At 44.3% G+C, this 22,611-nt stretch overlaps 1 protein-coding gene and 1 long non-coding RNA gene across 2 annotated transcripts in view; one reads left to right on the top strand and one right to left on the bottom strand.

The window, feature by feature from the left end:
- Positions 1 to 302: 302 nt before the first annotated feature.
- On the bottom strand, positions 303 to 7,506 carry LOC308051485. Its single transcript, XR_013923504.1, has 3 exons — positions 7,401 to 7,506; positions 4,909 to 5,065; positions 303 to 1,273 (listed from the first exon to the last, which is right to left on the bottom strand). It is a non-coding gene; the product is annotated as an uncharacterized lncRNA (long non-coding RNA).
- A 575-nt stretch (positions 7,507 to 8,081) lies between these two features.
- LOC308051486 (zinc finger SWIM domain-containing protein 6-like) overlaps positions 8,082 to 22,611 on the top strand; it is a 200,057-nt gene continuing 185,527 nt past the window's right edge. The window contains exon 1 of the mRNA XM_080364367.1: positions 8,082 to 8,648. Within this exon, the coding sequence (XP_080220493.1) occupies positions 8,099 to 8,648 (550 nt within the window). The 5' untranslated portion in view covers positions 8,082 to 8,098. The remainder of the gene's footprint in view (positions 8,649 to 22,611) is intronic.

Raw genomic sequence — 22,611 nt, forward strand, 5'->3', positions numbered from 1 at the left:
CTTGAAGCATGAATGGGAAAAGTGGGCAGAAGGTTTTACGGCGCACTTAAAACAACTAGTAAAACCATTAACTCACATTCCTGACAAGCTGCTTGATTTTCAGAGAGGCAATACACAGGAGCACATAATATGTACTGTAAAACTCGCAAATAACATGTTGATAGCAACCATTAGCATTCTCTACTGCTAATCTCAACACTAGTGCTTCCTTAGCTTCTAAGTTTTCAACCTGCTTACTGATGGCCTCCTGAAGGTGGTCAATAAATTGCATGTAATTCTCATTGGGACCCTGATAGTTGCAAATGATTTGGCTGCTTTGTCCGTTTCAGGCACCTTTATCATAGCTTGATATGCGAGGTCTGTTGACTGCCTCAGGATTTCAGAAACTTATCGTGTCTGTAGTTGTGGTGTGTCAATTAGCGTCTCTTCCAAGAGTTGTGGGATACCTGCCCCTTTCAACGAATCCCCATCGTTCCGTCCTAAGAGACCTATAGCTGTTACATTGCAGAGGTCTAATTTTGCTTGAGTCTTTCATAGTTTTTATCTGATCTCGGGGCAACATGTACACATACTCTTTTTCCTGTTAACTTTAAAAAAAAAAAAAAAAAAAAAATGTTGCAGACCCTCATCTGAGTCATCAGATAACGTGGACTTGAACGGTGCTGGAGAATCATTAGTAACAGAGGGGTTTGGGGTTTAGAACAGTGCTTGCCTTTTTTTTTTTTTTTTCCCCAAATGTAGCCCAGAGGAACCACCCCCCTCCCCTGTCTCTGCATGTTCCCGTTGCTCTTTTAATCCTCTCAAAGTCTCTAGCAACAAGCTCCATGTTGTTAACCGTTCAGTTGTTTCTTTGGATCTTTCAGTAGTGCTTTGCCCCATAGTAACAGTCCTTTGTAAAGTCAATTCCAGAGGGCTAATACCCTGCTTCTTCAGAAGCAACTTCCATGCAGATAATACAATACCCTCTTCTTTAGATAAGTTTCACCCATGTTCCTGGTAGCTCGCCTACTCCTTAGCGAGGTGTATTTTCAACCATCCGGATCTTCGGCAGCTCTCCTCGGCTGCTCTATCAGCTGTACCGGGCTCCGTCTCCACAGCTCTTCTTCGGCTGTTCACAGCTTCCCGCTGTCTCCTTGTCATGTGAGATCCTCTTCAGGCAGGATCACGTCGGGGTCACCAGATGTCGTGGTTGAGATGGACAAACGACATAGATCAAGTTCTTCCAGGATGAAAGTAGTAGATGTGTGGGAAACTGCAGCAGGTCTGTGGAATCCTTGACAGAAAATATGAGAGTAGAGATCAGCCTTGAGATATTAAGATTTACCCTTGTGAAGGATGGGAGTAAAGGAGTATCCGGAGATATGGAGATGTACCCGTGAGAGAGAAGGGGATAGAAGAATAACATGAATGATAGCAAGTTTAACCAATGAGATGTTAGTGCTGTAACTTGTAACTTTCATCTTGAAAGAATTTGGTCCATGTCGCTTGTCCGTCTCAACCGCGACATAGATGCCATTTATTGCCACAAGTGCATTTTTATACAGTTTTACCAATTCATGTGTCTCCTCACCATTGGCTACAATCTACAGCAGTAACATGTCATTGGCTATTTTTGCTATCATCAATGTTACTCTTTTACTCCCTTCTCTCTCACGGGTACATCCTTAACATCTCCGGATACTCCTTTACTCCCATCTTTCTCACGGGTAGGCCTTCATATCTTCAGGGCTAATTTCTGTTCCCATGCCCTCTGTCAGGGAATCCACAGACCCACCGTAGTCCCCCACAGGTCCCTTTCCACAGAGCTGCTCCCCAGCCATGTAGATCCCAGCCTGTGCTGCACTCCTCTGTGGGACAGGATTTGGCAGGCCTCAGTAAAACTCCCAGCACTTATCAATTGGTAAAAGGAGACATGCTGGAACTTGTTGGTCACAGGCCATGGGAAGGATAAAGGCAAGAACCTTACTTAGAAGGAATAGAGAGTGCTGACACTATGTTAGTAAAGTTGTAAAACAGTTGTCCTGTAAAAGAGGGACTCTTGTTCTTGCACAGGGAAGATTGCTTGAGTTAAGATAGTAACTGTTTAAGAAAATGTCTTAGCATTAGCCAATCTGTGAATGTCTAGTGTACAGTGTAGACCAATCAGTCTGTAACACGGTAACAGAAACATCCATCAGCTCGAAGCAGGTTGCTGAGGAAAAGTATAAATGTATGCGAAGTACACTAATAAGGCGGACATTTTGTTTACATCAAACTGCATCCCGTCTCTCAATCGCTGCACTCCTCAATTATGTTTTCCCAGGTACAAGACCTTACACTTCTTGAACTTCATAAAGTTCTTTTAAGACTACTCTTTCAGCCTATCCAGGTCATCCTGCAGGGTAGCTCTCCCTTCCAAAGTGTCCACTTCCTCACTCAGTTTGGTATCATTAGCAAACTTCATCAGGATACACTTGATTTCATCATCCAGATCACCTATGAAGATATTAAAGTGTTGGGCCCAATATCAATCCCTGAGGGACCCCACTCGTGACAAGTCGCCAGCCTGAAAAGGAGCTACCTCCCCACTCCGAGTGCAGCCTGTCAGCCACTTACCCACCCACTGAACAGACCACTTGCTTAGACCATAACACATCAGTTTCTCTAGGAGGAGGCTGTGGAAACCATACTGAAAGACTTGGAGATATCCAGGTGGACAATGTCCACCACTTGCCTCACATCAACTGAGCATGTTACTTTGTCATAAAGGCAATCAGATTTGTCAAGCACAATTTGCCCTTGGTGAATCCACACTAGGTTTTCCCACTCACATGCTTCATTTGACTTGTGACAGCCCCCAGGAGAATTTGTTCTAGAACTTTCCCAGGTAAAGCTCTAACTCCAATAGCCCTCTAGCCTCCCTGAGTTTCTTCCTCTTCATTTCTGACCCACTACCCTCCCAGCATTTAGAAATATTTTATGCAGTGCATGAATCTGGACTCCTGTTCAACTTAAATGCCATGCTTCCTCTTAATGGTGGTTGCTCTTGTTCTCATCTTTGTAGGTAAATTTTAACCACCAGGATGACTTGTGTTGGCCAGCAGTAGGTTGTCTGCAATCCTTTTTTCTACATTTAGACCATTGTTTGCTTCATACAAACACAACTGTGCAGCTGTATGTAATCTTTCTTTTGAATTACCATAACTGGTAGAATGTTCAAGCCCTGTATGTATTACTGGAAAGAGCAAAAATGATTGCAAGTGGCCTAATGCTTTTAAACATTATTAAGAATAAATTTCACTGAGTGGTGACCAAGGGTATTTTTCCAAGTGGCTCATAGAATAGCCTTTGATTACATGCAGGTAATTAACCAAGTCAAGATTGCTGTTTTACAGCCATTCCTTCCTCTCTGTGTAGCTCTGGAATACAGACCTCCCAAAATCATGAGGCAGAAAAAGAGGAAATGAATGCTCAGCTTAGCAAGGTCCTTCCACAAGAACATAATACATTGAAAGCAGAAATACAGTTCAGGTATGGCTTTAACACATTTTAATTTATTTCCTGGAATTAACACATCTTCCCACTTAGTTTTAGAAAGTTAAAGGAACTTAAGGGGCAATACTAGCAGGATAAAACAACTTCAGACTCAGATTATAATTTGCAAGCCATTACAGAGCTACACCAATGCAGAGGGAGCCCAAGGAGAAGCATACCTGGTGCTTATGGCAGAATTTCAAGAGCAAAGATGCCATTACTTCCTCATGTACTCCCTAGCCCAGAAATGAAGAGAGATTCTACAGCATCCTGTGTAGTTATTAATATTCATAGACATAATGGGAAGTAGTTATTCCTGCTGAGTAGTATATGGATGAAAAAGGTGGATCTATGGGGTTTTCCACCTGCTTTTCTCTGAGATTTCTTAAGTGAATTTGATTATTTCTGCCCAGATCTGAAATGACAGAAGAATGACTAAGTGGAGATAACTGACACATGGGTTACTTCAGCTTATTATCTAAGTTCTATTTTTCATTGGCATATCTGTCACTCTTCTCATTTTTACTGTAAAGCTTCTTCACTATGACAGGAAGAATTCTTCCAGTGGCATTAGTGTGTTATTTTTATTACAGCAGGTGGCTGAGACCTGGTAAAGAACAGCCATTACCCAATCAAGAAGAGCATTTTTACTGACTTGCTAGACACTTGTGTAAAACAGTAATAGCACTAGAAGAACGTAGAAGAAGAATTGCTTCAAGATGTGAACAATTGTTAACAAAGAATAAGTGATGGGTAAAAAGGAAATATAATTTTCCTCTACTCTCATACACATGCAATAATATTGTTCTTATTTTTTTACCTTTATTCCATTTCTCTGCTCTCAGAAATACTGAAATCAATACCATATTAACAGTAAAAGAAAGTACTACATCCTCATCACTTGCCTGTAGCATTCAGGCTCCCAAATACCTCCAAAATTTAGTTGGAGTTAAGTATATAAATCCAGTAGATCACTTGTAAAATATGGGCCTAAAATGATAAAGATACCAGTTAATATCCCAGCAAAGGTATCTGTGAATTTATGAAACTGGAACCTCAAGGGTAACTGTTCTGTGGTGTCTATACCCAGAAGCACAAGCATTTCCTATCCAGAAGGTAGCTCTCATGATCCCAAAGAAAAAAAAAAATAAAAACAAAATAACAAACAAACAACAAACAGAAAAACACCACCTTGTAATATATACAGAAAATAAACTGCAGAACACAGCTTAGTCCCTGCCTGTAGTCTGCAGTTTAAACTCCTTTATTAAAAACCATTAGTCATTTTCTTTGTATAAGCAACTGACAGTAGAAAAGAAAAAAGAGTCCTATATGTAGATGTAAAAAAACTCTACCGCTAAAATTACAAATCAATGCTACTGTCTAAAAGCTTACCAGCATATAAAAAAGCCAGTACTTGCATATTCTAAATCACCTTCAGGTTTTCTGCTGATCTTTCTTTAAAAATCAAAGTCAGAACATCCGATACAGTTCGCTGAACTTCCCATCTGTTTTAATGGAAAATACAGTTTCCACAAAGCTCTTCAATCACCTGTATAGAAAATAAACTATCACTGTAGTCTCATTTTTTGGTGGAAACAAAAAGTAGATATTGAGTTTCAAGTCAACTCGATGTATTTGTACTTCTTAGATCTTATGCCTGACACACTTGACATTCTTTTGCTGCATCCACCGATAGATCCATCTCCCGACTGCACACCTCTCAGTTGAACGCTTACACTGCACCATGGAAAATGTAGTCTAGCTGGGTAAACTAGCTTACGTGAATGAAGCAACTAAGCATTCAAATTATGGTATGCTATCAAATGCTGTTCATTGTTAAATCCAAGCAAGATGAATAAGTGTTTTCAACAAAGGGCAAAAAAAAAAAAAAAACAAAACACATTTTCAAGCTAAAGTTACAAAGTATTTAATTAAAAATACTGGTTGTTCTAAAAGATACATCAAAGTCTCTCTCCATAAGACAGACAACATCAGCTTCAGCATTATTTGCTAGAGCTGATCCATATAGCATATTATTTTCATAGTATTTTACATTAGTATTTTACATTAGCAGTGTGTTGGGCCGGGCCCAGAGAGTGCTGGTGAATGGGGCTGCATCTAGCTGGCGCCCAGTCACTAGTGGCGTTCCCCAGGGGTCAGTGTTGGGTCCAGTCCTGTTTAACATCTTTATTGATGATTTAGATGAGGGGATTGAGACCATCATCAGCAAATTTGCTGATGACACCAAGTTGGGAGGGTGTGTCAACCTGCTGGAAGGCAGGAGGGCTCTGCAGAGGGATCTGGATAGACTGGAAAAATGGGCTGATTCCAATGGGATGAAGTTCAATAAGGCCAAGTGCCGGGTGCTGCACTTTGGTCACAACAACCCCCTGCAGCGCTACAGGCTGGGCGCAGAGTGGCTGGAGAGTAGTCAGACAGAAAGGGACCTGGGGGTACTAATTGACAGGAAGCTCAACATGAGCCAACAGTGTGCCCAGGTGGCCAAGAAGGCCAACGGTATCCTGTCCTGTATCAAAAATAGCGTGGTCAGCAGGACAAGGGAAGTGATCCTTCCCCTGTACTCTGCATTGGTGAGGCCACACCTGGAGTATCGTGTTCAGTTCTGGGCCCCTCAGTTCAGGAAAGACATTGAAGTGCTGGAGCGGGTCCAGAGAAGAGCAACAAGACTGGTGAAGGGACTTGAGCACAAGACCTATGGGGAGAGGCTGAGGGAGCTGGAGTTGTTTAGTCTGGAGAAGAGTAGGCTTAGAGGTGACCTCATCACTCTCTATAACTACCTGAAGGGAAGTTATAGCCAGGTGGGGATTGGTCTCTTCTCCCAGGCAGTTAGCAATAGGACAAGGGGGCATGGGCTTAAACTCTGCCAGGGGAAATTTAGGCTGGATATTAGAAAGAAATTCTTTACAGAGAGAGTGGTCAGGTATTGGAATGGCCTGCCCAGGGAGGTGGTGGACTCACCATCCCTGGAGGTTTTTAAACTCAGATTGGACATGGCACTTAGTGCCATGATCTAATAAACGGACTAGAGTTGCACCAAGGGTTGGACTCGATGATCTCTGAGGTCTTTTCCAGCCCAGTTGATTCTGTGATTCTGTAATTAGGGACAGAATTCTCTGCTGCAAGGAAAGAATTTGGTATTTACCTGGTGCTATGCAGGAGTCTCATAGCCTCAATATTCTCAGCCTGCCACTGTGGTTCATCAACATTTTTTCTCTCTCTCTTTTTGTTTTCCCCAAGAACGCCATTTAATTTGAGGAATCGGTATGATCCCAAATAGTACAGTTTTTAATGAACACAGAAAAATAAAAAGAATCATTCTCACTTTATACTCTGTGGCAGCTGCGAGCATTACACACCACACGCTAAAAATTAACTGGAACAGATGGCCAACGCCAACCTTTTTACGGACCTTTTCGACACCAAGGCAAACACAACACGTTAATTGCATTCAATTTACTCACCGCGGGTTGTGGCACGGAGCCCTTTACCTTAGGCGGTTCTGAGTGGGACAATCTGCGAAATAAGCCAGTCGCGTAGAGCTCACACTGGGCCACAACCAGTGCTTCCAAGGACTAGCGTATGCTCAACCAGCGAGCCAGCACCCACGGGGCTGGGGGCTCACCCCACGGCCCAATAGCCGTACCTACCATAGTGCCTCTAATAAAAGGGTAAGACTCACTGAGCCACCTCAAGGGCTTGTTACGGACATGCGTGGGGTCAGCCACCCCGGCTCCTGCCCCAGAGGAGCAGCACCCCGATAAAAACACCCCAGCTTCACCCATTTCAGCCCACCTCTGAGGCAGGAACCTAGGCTAGGCCAGGCCACCCCACCCCCCGTGGGGCCGCCCGTGGGCGCCTCTTACCTGCTCCCTGAGGCGCCTCTGCCACCTCTCCCATGAAGCTCCGCTCCCCCGGGCAAAGCGCTGGAGACAGGCGGGCCAGCCTCCATCTTTCTGCGGGCCATTACCGTATTTTCCGGCTGCAAGACATAGTTCTCCTCACCTGCTGCCCCACGCCGACTTTCCCAGCAGAGGCGACTCGGTTAAGGCCGCAGAGGCCCCACCCCCGCATTCCATTCCTTACATGGTGTCAGAGAGGAGCACCGCCAGCCACGCCCCCTTTTCCCACCAGACGCGCGAGGCGCTCTCGAGCTTGCGCGCGTGACAGCGGGGGAGGGAGGGGGGAGGGAGGGAGAAGGGAGGGAGAAGGGAGCGGGGGGGGGGGGGGAGGGGAAAGGAAGCGGGGGAAGGAAGCGGGGGGGGGAGGGAAGGAAGCGGGGAAAGGAAGCGGGGGGGGGGGAGGGAAGGAACTGGGGGTGGAAGGCAACGTATCAGCATGGTGTCCTCGCGCCAGGAATGCACGCACCATCCCCCACCAGCAAGCCTTTCTCGGGCTATTCTATTTATGTTTCTGGCGCCGATTTGCATAAGACACCGCCCTCCGCGGCCATATAAGGGAGAAGGGGCGTGACTCGAGGGGTGGTTCGCGGCCGCTCGTTGTCTTCCTGGTGCCGTTTATACAGTACAGCCACTTCCGCTATCCGCTTAGAAGCGGCGCGATCATGGCGGAGCGTGGTCAGCTGCCTTCCCCCGCCAAACGCCTCTGCTGTAGACCCGGCTATGGTTCGGGGTGCAGGCCGGGCCAGCGGGTGGGCGGTGCTGGACTTGGCAGCGGGGCGCTCTGCGCTGGACCCTCCTCCGTAGCTGCTGCCGCCGCCGCTGCTACCGCCGCTGCTACCGCCGCCACCGCCGCCGCTGCCTTGGGGCTGTTGCCGCTCGGGAAGACACAGAGCCCCGAGTCTTTGCTGGACATCGCAGCTCGCAAGGTGGCGGAGAAGTGGCCCTTCCAGCGGGTAGAGGAGCGTTTCGAGCGGATACCAGAGCCGGTACAGCGAAGGATCGTTTATTGGTCCTTTCCCCGAAGCGAGAGGGAGATTTGTATGTACTCCTCCTTCAACACCGGCACCGAGGAGCCAGCCTCCACCCCCGGGGGGGCCACCGCCGGTACCGTGCCCGGTGGGGGCGCGGACACCGCCGACGAGAATCGCCTCCCCTTCCGCAGGGGCGTCGCTCTGCTAGATGGCGGCTGTGTCGATGACGTCCTGCAAGTCGGTGAGTCACCGGCCGGGAACTCGCTGTGGAGTTGGGCCGCGGCTACCCGGGGAGGGCGCCGCGGGTCTTCCTCAGCGTGTCACTCGCCTGCCATCCCGGGAACCGCCTTCCTTTATGGGCGGCCCTGGCGGCCGGAGCTATCCCGCCTCCTTGGCGCGCCTCGGCAGTCCGTCAGGGGGCCGGCAGCACGGTCGGGGAGCTGCCCACTGTGGCCCGGCTTGCACGTACCCTTCGCACCCAGACTGTAATTTGGGCCGGGCAACTTTCTCCGCCAGTCTCTTCCACCTTGTACACAGAACACATAATCCTTCCGTGACACATCCGCGGTCTCAGCGGCCGGCCCGGTCTCCGACAGGCGGGCCGGGCACGCTGCCTCCCCTCCGCCTGTCCCTTTTACTCTCCCGACGGATCATGCCTGCTCCCTGTAATCCAGAGTGTAATCCCGTTTGTCTCCGCTCCCTCCCAGCTCCCACTTTTGGTAATCCGAGTCATCGCCATACCCCTAGCTACAACAGCGAGGAGATGCCTCCGCCGGTGGAAATGAATCAGCAGAAAGCGGCCGGTGGGGGAAGAGGGCGGAATGCGTTGCGGTCCAAAATGGAAAAAATAAGAGGATGTGAGACCCCAGAAGCGAGTGGGCGGGGCGGGGGGCGAAGCCGCAAACAAAGGCATTTCTAGGACAGCGATGGCGGCGAGCCAGAGGGTGGAGGTGCGATCTGCCCAAGCTCCGCCGTCGTGGCGGCGGCGGCGATGGGAGGTTCGTCGGGAAAGGCCCCGGTTCGGGGTGTCGGCGTGGAGTTGCTGCAGCTCGGGCGCGGAGAAGCCCACGAGTTATTTTAGTATGAGCCCCTGCGTGACAATGGCGAGGTGATGGGGAAAGTACTGTTCTTCCTCTTCCTGGAACAATACTTCCACCTCTTCTGTCACTGCCCCCGCACTCGGCGGCCGACGCCTGCCGGGACTCTTCATCTGCAGAGGGTTGGCGCCCCTGGTTAACGCCCCCCTACGAGCAGTCCCCTGTTGGGGCGGTGGTGGTCCTGCGGGGAAAGGGGTTTATAGCTTTCTCAGGAAACTTCCGCCGGGGCGTGGTACGCTTGCGTTTTGTGCGACCCGCGTGTTCTAGGCACATTGCTGTATGGCGGTGCCTCGCGGAGGAGAAGGCGGCGGCAACTGGGCACTTTGTTTTCATTTTAATGTTTGTGTTTTCTTCAGTTTTTTCTTTCCCCTTCCCCCAAAAGGGAAGCCAAACAAAAGAGACTTTTTCTTGTTTCTTACTGCCGGGTGGACGATCGGGGGGGCAGGGCGGGACGGCAGCTCAGATACGCTGTTGTTCGCCTTTTGTTCGCAGCGTCGTGTGGGACTGAGCCGCGCAGAACTGTGGTGGCGGCCCCGGTCCTGGTGCTGCGGCTCGAGATCAGAGGGTGTTGGGCTCCCCTTCGGCCTTGTTTGCAGCGGATTTCAATTCGTGGGCAGCCTGCAAACGTGCCTTCTACTTTCCAAAGGGAAGCTCTGTTGCTGTTCCTGGGCTAAATGCTCTTACCTTCTGCCTAGGTGGAGTTCAGCTTTAGACATTTTTTTAAGGGTTAAAAAAAAAGTTAATTATATATATATATATATATATATATATATATATATATATATATATATATATATATATATATATATAAACTTTCTTACAAATTTAATCTTTTGCCTTTCTTCTTTCCAAAAGTCTGAGTTACATCTGTGGTTCCTCAGGACTGGCCAAACCAGAAGTAGGGGTTTTTTTAGTTTGGTTGGTGGTGCTGAGACTTTTTCTTTTCCCCCCTTTTGCTTGCACTTGATTCTGTTTGCAAGCAATGAGGAATGACAGGAGTGCATTTAGGGAGGGTTTCTTGGGTGATTACATTTAAGCTAGGAATTCACTGTGAAAACAAAGCCAAGGGGTGATAAATAAAAGATGCAGTCTTTTCTAGGACACCCAATGTGGGTTTGGCTTTGCTTGCTTTCAGCATTGGAATAGAGATCAATGAGTAGTTGTGAAAGGAAAAATAGTGACTTTTTGCATAGCTCCCCCTGAGCCAGAAGACAGGGATGGGGAGCAGAATGAAGGCCCCATAATCCAAGGGGAAATGGTTAGCGACCTGCTACACCACTTGGACACCCACAAGTCTATGGGGCCAGATGGGATACACCCAAGGGTGCTGAGGGAGCTGGCAGAGGTGATCACTAAGCCACTTTCCATTATCTATCAGCAATCTTTGCTAACTGGAGAGGTCCCAGTTGACTGGAAGTTGGCTAATGTGACACCCATCTACAAGAAGGACTGGAAGGATGATCTGGGCAACTACAGACCTGTCAGTCTAACCTCGGTACCAGGCAAGGTCATGGAGCAGATGATCTTGAGTAACATCACATGGCACATACAAGAGAACCATGTGATCAGGTCCAGTCAACATGGTTTATGAAAGGCAGGTCCTGTTTGATCAACCTGATCTCCTTCTATGACAAGGTGACCCAAGTAGTAGATGAGGGAAAGGCTGTGGATGTTGTATACTTAGATTTCAGTAAAGCCTTTGACACTGTATCCCACAACATTTTCCTGGAGAAGCTGCAGCTCATGGCCTGGATGGGTGTACTCTTTGATGGATAAAGAACTGACTGAAGGGCTGGGCCCAAGGAGTTGTGGTGAAAGGAGCCCAATCCGGTTGGTGGCTAGTCACGAGTGGTGTTCCCCAGGGCTCAATATTTGGGCTAGTTCTGTTTAATCTCTTAATCAATGATCTGGATGAAGGGATTGAGTGCACCCTTAGTAAGTTTGCAGATGACACCCAATTGGGTGGGAGTGTTGATCTGCTGGAGGGTAGGATGGCCATACAGAGGGATCTGGATCGGTTGGATCATTGGTCTGAGGCCAAGTGTATGGGTTTCAGTAAGACCAAGTGCCAGATCCTGCATTTGGATCATAAGAACCCCAGGCAACGCTTGGGGAAGAGTGACTGGAAAGCTGCTGGGCAGAAAAAGACGTGGGGGTGTTGGTCGATAGCCAGCTGAACATGAGCCAGCAGTGTGCCCAGGTGGCCAAGGAGACCAACAGCATCCTTGCTTGTATGAGAAATAGTGTGGCCAGCAGGACTAGAGAAGTGATTGTGCCACTGTACTCAGCACTGGTGAGGCCACACCTTGAATACTTTGTTTAGTTTTGTGCCCCTCATCATAAGAAGGACATTGAAGTACTAGAGAGAGTGCAGAGGAGAGCGATGAAGCTGGTGAGGGACCTGGAGCACAAGTCTTATGAGGAGCGGCTGAGGGAGCTGGGGCTGTTTAGCCTGGAGAAAAGGAGGCTGAGGGGAGACCTTATTGCTGTCTACAACTACTTGAAAAAGAGGTTGTAGCATGGAGGGTGTTGATCTCTTCTCCCAAGTAGCAAGTGATAGGATGAGAAGAAATGGCCTCAAGTTGTGCCAGGGGAGGCTTAGATTGGATATTAGGAAAAATAACCTTCATGGAAAGGGTTGTCAGGTGTTGGAACAGGTTGCCCAGGGAAGTGGTGGAGTCACTATCCCTGGAGGTATTTAAAAGGCGTTTAGTTGAAGTTCTTAGGGGTGTGGTTTAGTGCTAGAGTTAGGTTAGGATATGGTTGGACTGGATGATCCTGAGGGTCTCTTCCAACTGAAATGTTTCTATGATTCTAAAAAGGGAGTAATGTTGGCAAGGGTCAATATGAAGAAAGAAAATCTGCATAAATACAACTGAAGTGTTGACTGCTGCTTCCAGACCCTTTAAATGTATTTTGAACAAATGCTATACCTACTGCTGAAAATACTTTGGGTCAAGTTTGTGTGTGGGTTTGTTTGTGGCTTGGTTGTGTGTGGTTTTTATTTTTATTTTTTTAAACCTTATGTCAGTCTCCTTAGGAAGGCTGCACAAAAAGAGTAGTGGAAGCTGGTCATATGAAATATGTCAATGGTATTATTATTAAGGGCACTGTCCAAATGCCTCTTAAACACTTAGGGCATTTTTTTTCCTCCTATATTTAGCATTGGTGTTGCCTCACCTTGTGTACTGTGTGCAGTTCTGGGCCCCACAGTTTAAGAAGGATGTTAAGGTACTTGAATGTGTCCAGAGGAGGGCAACAAAGCTGGTTAAAGGACTGGAAGGCATGTCCTATGAGGAGTAACTGAGGATTAGGCTTGTCTAGTTTGGAGAAAAGGAGGTTGAGAGGTGACCTCATTGTTCTCTATAGCTTCCTGAGGAGGGGAGGTGGAAGGGGAGGTGCTGATCTCTTCTTTTGGCTATACGGTGACAGGATGCATGGGGATGGTTGAAAGTTGTGCTGGGGAGATTTAGACTTGCCATTAGGAAACTTTTATTTACCAAGAGGGTAGTCAAACACTGGAACAGACTTCCTGGAGAGGTGGTTGATGCTCCATGCCTGTCAGTATATTTAGACACAGTGTATTTAGGTATTTAGACAATACCCTTAACAACATGCTTTAACTTTTGGTCAGCCCTGAATTGGTTGGGCAGTTGGACTAAATTGTTGTAGGTCCCTTCCAACTGAAATTATTCTGTTTTATTCTAACAGAAGCCTGTCGCGGTTGAGACGGACAAGCGACATGGACCAAATTCTTTCAAGATGAAAGTAATAGATGCCATTTATTGCTACAAGTGCATTTTTATACAATTCTGCCAGTTCATGTGTCTTTTCACTATTGGTTACAAGTTACAGCACTAACATCTCATTGGTTAATTTTTCTATCATCCATGTTATTCTTCTATCCCCTTCTCTCTCACGGGTATATCTCTCCTCTCTCCGGATACTCCTTTACTCCCATCCTTCACAAGGGTAAATCTTAATATCTTAAGGCTGATCTCTACTCTCATATTTTCTGTCAAGGATTCCACAGACCCACTGCAGTTTCCCACAATTCCCCCTTTTTTAATTTGTGCTAAAAATGCTGCCCTCATTGTCCGCTGCAGGGCCCTTTGCAGCAGAGAAATGCATGGCAATATTAGTAACACAACCACAACAATCATCAAAATGATCAGTCCTGTTTTCACTACTGATAACAACCATCCTAAAAACTCTCAACCACTAAGCAATTTATTTAACAAATCCCATCAAAATCTTCACACCCATGTCCTTGAGCTAATAACAAAAAACTATCGTGGCCCTACTCTGCCATGTGGCATGTCTTACAGAATCTACATCTAACAAAAGTCCACTTAAAGCCTTTTCAGTTCTGTTAGCTTGCTTAACTAGCCAGCATCCTAATTTTCTAAAATATTTAAAGCTTTCAGCTGTGCCAACACCAGATACAAGAGATCCTAAAACCCTTAACCTTGATCCCCAAAAATCTACATTATCATCACATTTTGACTCATATACATGCAAAAGCTGTTTTTCTCGTCTTGCTCTTGTTTGATCTATTATCATAGATACATTGGGCGTTAAGAGAGTTAATAGTCCCAAAATACACAGTCCTCCAACAGCATTAGAAGGAATTCCTGGTCAGGCTCTATCTCCACAGATCAAGAATACATCGTACAGGAGGTTTTGGGGTCACTGTCTCACATTATCAATGACATCCCTTGGATTCTTCTGCGAGGCATTACACCATCGAGTTTCATTTCTATAGTCACCAAGGGTAGCATTAACATTTTGCAGTCTTATCCATTCATGCTTTAGCATATTGTCCTGGCACTTTTCACAAACCAGCTGGATACAAGCATCCATGGGCACAGATCCCAGCAATTCCAGTTCCTGTGGTTCAATGTCTATTTCCGGGAGACAGTTAATCCAAAGTGCCATGTTAGTATTATTACAGTTTGTTGCAATGCCTCTGCATCGACCATTATTTTGAAACAATTGTGTGATGCTGCTGTAGTCATCAAGGGGGATGCCAACCAAGCATGTGTGGAACGGGTTTTCTGGAGATGCCATAGCTAGGCATATGGAATCCTGGTCAGTCATATTGGCTAAAGTACTCCACATGTTAGTCTTTGTCTGTACGGGCATCCAAAACACAGCAGCTGCAACAATCATTGTCAGGAAGATAACACAGGTTTCACGTTTCGTGCCAGCAACCATTGCGGCCCTTGATCTGTAAAGACACAAGCAGAACCTCTCCCCCAGGTTATCAATTGATGTGGCCTTTTCCACTGACTAGTGATTTGACCATAACTAATGTAGGTTCTTTCTGATTTATCATGGTTTTGGGTCATACTTGCAAAGTATTTAATCACATACAATGCTTTTGACAATTGGTTTTCTGGTGTTTTCCCTACTTCTCCCCCCTTTTTGTTTTAAAAAAGAACAAAACCAAAACAAAAAACACAGTTCAGAAGCAGATATGTGCATTGAACCTTGACTACGTACTCAGAATCACAAATCAAATTTAGAGGTTCCTCCTTAAAAGGCTCTAAGTAATTTAAAGCTGTGCCAAGTTCTGCTAATTGGGTTGAACCTTCAAAAATTTTTTCAGAATGATGTCAATTGTTATCTTCACACTAAACCACTACAGCTTTATGAGACTTCCCAAAACCATCGACAAAAACTTTGCAAGTATGTAGGATCAGACCAAATACAACTATGGCCTATGGCCTGATGTTAAAGACTTGCAGGTTCTGCAGCAATTTACATTTTACATTTATGCATGCCAAAAGCTGTGCTGTTAAGAAAACCAGCTAGTGCAATTTACAAAGACATAGATTACAAATAAAAATATCAAAATTAAATTTCACAAATGGTACATATATGACAAAAGGATCATGGCCTATTAAGACTTAAAATCATTCCCTGCATTTTCTTGAGTAGAGTGACAATTGGTATATAACAGTCAGTATATGTTTGCTAGCAATCTCATCATACTGTCCCACAATAGCCACAGGTTGTTTCTATGTTGTAGCCATAAATATACAAACCTGCAAGTCCAATCGAACGCAGTCAGCCTGTAACGTTGTCATAAATTTATTCCTCAAAGTTTCCAACTCCATTTTGGCTGTCATATTTATTGGATATTGTTTTCCCTTACCAGATCGAAGTCCTGTTTCAGATCAATCAGTGTAGTATTTGCTTTATCAAAACATTGGCTGTTAATAGTTGTGGAAATACAGCATTTGAAATTTCCTTGGAGATTTCTCACTTGCAGCAAGCAGATCTGTACCATCCAAGCAGCTTCTTGTAGGCCATGCAACTAAACAGAATTCTCAGAAAACGATATTTGAGCTTACAATTTACTCAACAAATCTTAACCTGAGAGGTATAGGAGTTTCTAACAACTATAAGAATTCATGTATTAAAACTTTGTTCCAAATTTGGCATTCCATTGGTCTCAAAAAATGGCCTTTCTTTCGTTCTCTCTCATGACCTCAAAAACTAGCATGGTGAATTTACTAAGAAGTCTCTTACAACTAATTACCACAGAATAAGTCTATTAACAAATTTTTGTTTTAATTTTCCAGTTTCATTAGAACTATGGATCCACTGGTGATGCCTTTAAATTTCACCCTCAGACTCCTTCATGCAGTATTACAGCTCTCTAGCAGTAACATTGCTTGGGGGAGGGGCGCGGGGGGGAATAAAACTTCCCCCTCGCCCCCATCTGAGATGGCAAGACGTACAGCCCAGTATGAAAACACATCAGTTTGAACTCCACATCAAACCAACCTGGCTCCACTCCACACTCAAATCAGTACCAGTCTGACCCAGAGAAGCACTGAACACTGTGACCCCCCAAAGCTGGCCAGTGTGAAAAGACTGACTTCAGCAAGGAGGTAAAAGTATGAGCTCTTTTTCCCAAATGTGCCAAAACCTAGGAAACAAGACAGAAGCAAAAATAAACAACACCAACAACCCCTGATTCAAAGCCGAAAAACAACACAGTGCCACAACAAAAATGGATGACAATACTTCAGGGAAAAAAAAGGACAGAGTGGGGGGAGTAAAGCCCCCCTTTCTCCGTTCAGCAGCGGGAAAACAGGTTTCTCTATTTTTTTTCGTTCTCTTCTTCCTGCAGTTCAGATATAGTCAAGGTCACGCAGCTGGTACGAGATGGGAGGCTCTGGTAAACTCCTCAGTTACAATGAGCTGCACATAGGCCTGGAATATTTTGCTGTTTTGTTTTCCCATTTCATTCCAACCATAATACACTTTATATGCAATTTCAAGTAGCTCAGCAATAGTTACATTCCTTAGCTCCATTTACTTTTTACAATTTAGAGATGTCAAAAACCAGTATAAACCAGTATAATAAACATAAATCCTTTATTCTATTTTCCTAAATATAAATCAGTTAATATTCTAGCAACTTTTAAATACAACCTCTTCCAAATTCACAGCTATCGTAGCATTTTACCAATTTAAATGCTTTTCTAACAATATAAGCAATTACTCTAATGTGTAAGGATGCATCTTAAGGGGGAGCAAGGTGGAATTTTAGCAGTGGAACCGGTTCCCATTTTGTAATTATCTCCCCAAACAAGATTCTTTTGGTACCAAATATGAATATGCAAACTAAAATACTGAGCTCAGATGTGAAAACCAAATACCCAGTTCAAATATGCAGATGGATCACAGTTACACCAATATAAGACAATATCTCAATTTTTTACATTGTACCTTTGGGCCGCTCACTGCTCAGCCAGGTGGAGGTACTGCTGGGTCTCCCTGACAAAAAAAGTCAGTTGCGCGCTGAAACCCATCCGCACCCGCCGAGCCGGACTGGGCAAGGCCTTTTTTTGTTTTGTTTTGTTTTGTTTTGTTTTGTTTTGTTTTGTTTTGTTTTTGTTTTAATGTCTCGTCTGGTGCGCTACAGCTGTTATTCCAAAACCAGGATTCTTTACATGATGTGCATACAGAAAAACCAAATCCAGGACACCGAGAGGAGACACAGCCTGTCACAGAGTTGCGCAAGTCTGAATGCTGGAATAAAGCTAGCACGTTAGAGAGAAAAACAACAGCCACTACACGCAAAATTTTACGATCACATTCACGCAGTAAAGAACTAAATTACTCATGATCTTCTGAATTATCACAAAATGCACATTTTGAGTCAACGGATTCTCATGATTTAACAGACTGTGAACTTATCATACCATATAACAAAGACCTACCAAACTTGCAACATGCTTAAACCGATACACACAAAGAAAACAGGTTAATGAGGAAAGCATCTTGTAGACTTTAGCAAGTTTACTGTGACCTGTGTGTTATCAGTTAACTCTCTCTCAGCTTGTTGACGTTCAAACCGTGCCAGCTGTAAAACTGTCTGTAATGATCTAATGATGTCTTAGAGAGATTTATATTGTCCTGCTCTTCTCACCTTAAAAACAACATTAATTGCAACAAAATTCTATTCTCCGGACATTTTTACCAATCATTTAACTTATACCACAGCGACCATTAATTACAATATTTTAGAAGATCTTCCTTCTTCGTATTTCCAAGTGCTTTCCTATGTTATAAAACACCTCCCAATACCGATTTTTTATGAACACGACTGAAAACCATTATTCCTGACCCCATCTTGCAAGTAAAAATCTTGAGAAGGGGGAGGGAGGGGTGCTGCTTGCAGCACGACTGGGAAAAATGGGGAGAGAGTTTTACAGCGCACTTAAAACAACTAGTAAAACAATTAACTTTCATTCCTAAGAAGCTGCTTGATTTTCAGAGAGGCAATACACAGAAACACATAATATGTACTGTAAAACTCGCAGATAGCAACCATTAGCATTCTCTACTGCTAATTTCAACACCAATGCTTCCTTAGCTTGTAAGTTTTCAACCTGCTCATTGATGACCTCTTGGAGATGGTCAATAAATTGCATGTAATTCTCACTGGGACCCTGATTAATAGTTGCAAATGATTTGGCCGCACTGCTGGTCCCAGGCACCCCCATCACAGCTTGATATGTGAGGTCTGTTGACTGCTTCAGGATTTCAGAAAGTTATCGTGCCTGTATAGTGTCTCTTCCAGAAATGCACAGGGTCCCATGGTTTAACTGTAATAGAAACTGGGGGTAAATCCCAGCTTTTAGGTAAGTTCGGTTTACGCTCTGAAACTCTACCCCCACCCTCAGGAGCAGCCTGGGAGGGAGGCGGGGGCAGGTTGGGGGGACCCAAATCTGTAGAAATTACGTTATTTGGCTCAGTCTGGCTCACCACGGGGGGGTCCTCCCCACCTAAATCTCCAGGCAAGGGGGGATAGGAAAAAAAAATGTCCATTTTTTTCTTCCGCGACTGATAGCGGCGGGGCAGAGGGTTGAACTGTGATTAATGGCGGTGACGCAGACGGCGGAACCGCGGTTGATGATGATAGAGGAGAGTTTTGAGCCATGATTGATGACAGCGGAGCGGTCGGCCAAACGCACTGCTCCGACTGGTGCTCTGACTGGTTCTCTGAGGGCCCCTCCCGAGACCATAACGCTGTTTTTTCATGTGAGTCTTTCATAGCTTTTAACTGATCTCGGGGCCACACATATGTATACGACTCTTTCACAGTTTTTTTCTGATCTCGAGGCCACACATACGTACGCTCCTCCTTTATTCCTTTTAACTTTTCAATTAAGTGCCGTGGATCTTTATCTGTATCAGACAATATGGACTTGGGCGGTTTTGACGAATCTTTAGCAACAGGGGGGGTCGGGGTAGTACTTAATCTTGCTTTTTCCTCCGAATCTGGCCCAGAAGAGCCAAGAAGACCATCCCCCTCGGCCGCCTCTGCCTGTTGCTGTTTTAACTCTTTCAGAGTATCTAATAACAAGCGCCACGTCGTTAACAGTTCAGTTGCTTCCTTGGACCCTTGGGTAGCACTATCAAACAATTTATCTCCCAAGTCCATCCATTGTGACACACTAAATGCTGTCACAGGATTAACCTCTAAACCTTGTGCTTTGCCCCATAGTAACATTTTTCTTAAAGTCAGTTCCAGAAGGCTAACACCCTGCTTCTTCAGAAGCAGCTTCCATGTGGATAATATAGTACCCTCTTCTTTAGATAAGTTTCCCCCCATGTTCCCGGTAGCTCACCTCCTCCTTAGCGAGGTGTCTTTTCAATCGATCCGGATCTTCGGCAGCTCTCCTTGGCTGCTCTTATCAGCTGTACCGGGCTCCGTCTCCACAGCTCTTCGGCTGTTCACAGCTTTCCGCTGTCACCTTGTTAGGCGAGATCCTCTTCAGGTAGGATCACGTCGGGGTCACCACATGTCGCGGTTGAGACGGACAAGCGACATGGACCAAATTCTTTCAAGATGAAAGTAATAGATGCCATTTATTGCTACAAGTGCATTTTTATACAATTCTGCCAGTTCATGTGTCTTTTCACTATTGGTTACAAGTTACAGCACTAATATCTCATTGGTTAATTTTTCTATCATCCATGTTATTCTTCTATCCCCTTCTCTCTCACGGGTATATCTCTCCTCTCTCCGGATACTCCTTTACTCCCATCCTTCACAAGGGTAAATCTTAATATCTCAAGGCTGATCTCTACTCTCATATTTTCTGTCAAGGATTCCACAGACCCGCTGCAGTTTCCCACAGAAGCCTTTGGTTTGCCTTGCAAGGGAGTTATGGAACACTTTGGGTAGGCTGGGTCCTGGTGTAGGAAAGTTCTTGTGAAATTTGGATAGGTAGTTGTGTCATTAGGGCTGATAAAGGTTCTTGTTGGTGAAATATTCATTGTGAAGCAGAAAGGTGCAGCTGTGAAAGCAAATTTAACTGAAGTGAGTTACTGCATAGAGAATGGAATTGGTTCCATATAATATGGATGAATATGTAGCATTGAGTAAAACTTAATGTTGATTTTGTGTAAGTGCATATTTAGTGACCATATAAATGTTAACTTGGTCCTTGCAGTAGGAGTAATGGAAACTCTGTAATTGTTTACTATTGTACTATGGAAAAGTGCAGTTATTGGACAAAGTACATTTTAACATATATCAATTCTAACAGCCTTACTTGTAACACTAAGTATTACTATCAAAAGGGAATGCAGGATTTGATTTTTGAGGGAGACATTAATTTAAGTTAAATGGTAGTTAAATGGAATATTTTGCTTCTGAATTTTACAGTATAGCCCCCTATTTTTTCAGTCTAGCCCTAAATAAACATTTAGACAACTTTATCATTGCAACTCAAGTGAAAGAATTTCAAAAACTTGTGTCTGTGCTCTGCTAAAAATTTTCATGTGATCCTGCTTCATGCCCCCAACTTCATCTCATGTGTAATGAAAAAAAATCCTAAATAAAAGGAAGGTAACACATTAGTCTATTTTGAAGTTCAATTATGTTGTCCTAGCATAATAATTACCATAACTTAATTTTGAAAGATTTTTCTCTAAGGAAGTTGGCTTCAGAATTCCATTTGCATCTAACTTATTGATGTTTTTATAGGGTTTTTTTTTTATGTTTCAATCAGACATGAAGGATTTCCTTTTTTAGTTTATTAAAAAAAAAGAATGCAGGCTCCTAACACAAATCTTTTCAACTGTATAAAACAGAGCTTTTTTTACTATAGTTGTTGCTAATTTATTGCAAACCAAGAATTTTTAGTAAAAGTTACAGTCTAAACATGAAAGCACTTTCTGAGTAAATACAATAATTTGAAAGGAGAATTGTTGGAGCGATAAAGGAGTCAGCAAACAATTCAATTCAATGTGAATCACGCTAAAGCCATTTATTACAGAAACAAGCCTCCTTATATATGCAACTATATTCTAATCACGCGTCCACGCTCCAAGCATGGATTTGCTAAATGAGTATCATGGGCTGTCCGTGCGCTGGAGTCTCACTGATGATACATCCGATGATTCACGCCACGCCAGGACCCCCCTGATTGAGGAACGCCCCTCTTTCTCACAGCAGATTCTGTTCTCAGCTTCTCGAAGCGGCCTTGAGATTCCTTTGAGCCTGACTAATTCAGCAACAAATCTTTATCTATCAAAACCCCTCCACAGAGAATTAGAAATTGACTGTGTTTCACTTGGCCGAATTGATGAATATGCTGGAAGTGAGCATACAGTTTTAGATGGTGAAGTGTATGTTTGGTTTCTGAGGTTAGCCCTGAACTTAGTATACAGTACTGTATTGTCACAATTGTGGCTGTCAAGGTTAGGAAGAGGTGGGATAGCATGGCTGATCTGGCAAGAACCGTTAATGGTAGTTACTGTAAGAGAAGGAAAAAACAAACCCTGTGCCTCTGCTGATGTTACTCTTCTTGCTTGGGAGAAGATGGAGACTGCCTTTGCTGTAGTGCTATAAAGCTCAGCTTTGCTGCTGTAGCTGCATCCACATTAGAAGTACCTGAAGTGTTTTTGGTATGTCATATAAGTACTCCTGCAGTATTCTTGTCTGTCTGTAATTTGAGTTCAGCTTGTCTTTGCTGCGTAGACCCTGCTTGCTCATACAGGTCTTCCTTTAAGGTATTACAGTCCTTTCCATGGCAGCTTTATAATCACAGTAGTCATGTCTCTTGGGTATGAATGGCAAGGGGAGTGAGTTGTAGGGAAGAAACTCCTAGGGAAGGAAAATAATTTAAATAACTGACTGGAACTTACCACAGTTCTAGAATTTAATGTTACTGTTGTGAGCTAGAAAACTGCCTTGTTTGTGGAAGAGGGTTCAGTTGAACAGCATCATCAGCGTGGAGCTTGCAGACTTGTTTTTCTGAAGCCCCTTGGTGAAATGGGATCAGAGGGATGTAACCAAAATATTTTTTAAAGAAAATGTAAAATTTCTCAAGTGTAATATAATGGTTGGAGCTCCCTAGATGTTTCTTTAGTTGGTTTTAAATTAAAGACTTGATTTTTCTTTTTTAATTTGCTTTTAATGAGAAGTATTTATCTTCTGACTCAGAGGTGCTTTTATAATCTATTGTTACAGCTAATTATTCCCTCCCTTTTTTTTTAATTTTTTTTAAATATGAGCTAAAAGTTGGTGATTGCTTTCAAAACCAGTAGAAGATATTTTCTCACCAGAAAGAG

The sequence above is a fragment of the Nesoenas mayeri genome (genome assembly GCF_963082525.1).
Source record: "Nesoenas mayeri genome assembly, contig: SUPER_W_unloc_1, whole genome shotgun sequence".
Taxonomy (NCBI): Eukaryota; Metazoa; Chordata; class Aves; order Columbiformes; family Columbidae; genus Nesoenas; species Nesoenas mayeri.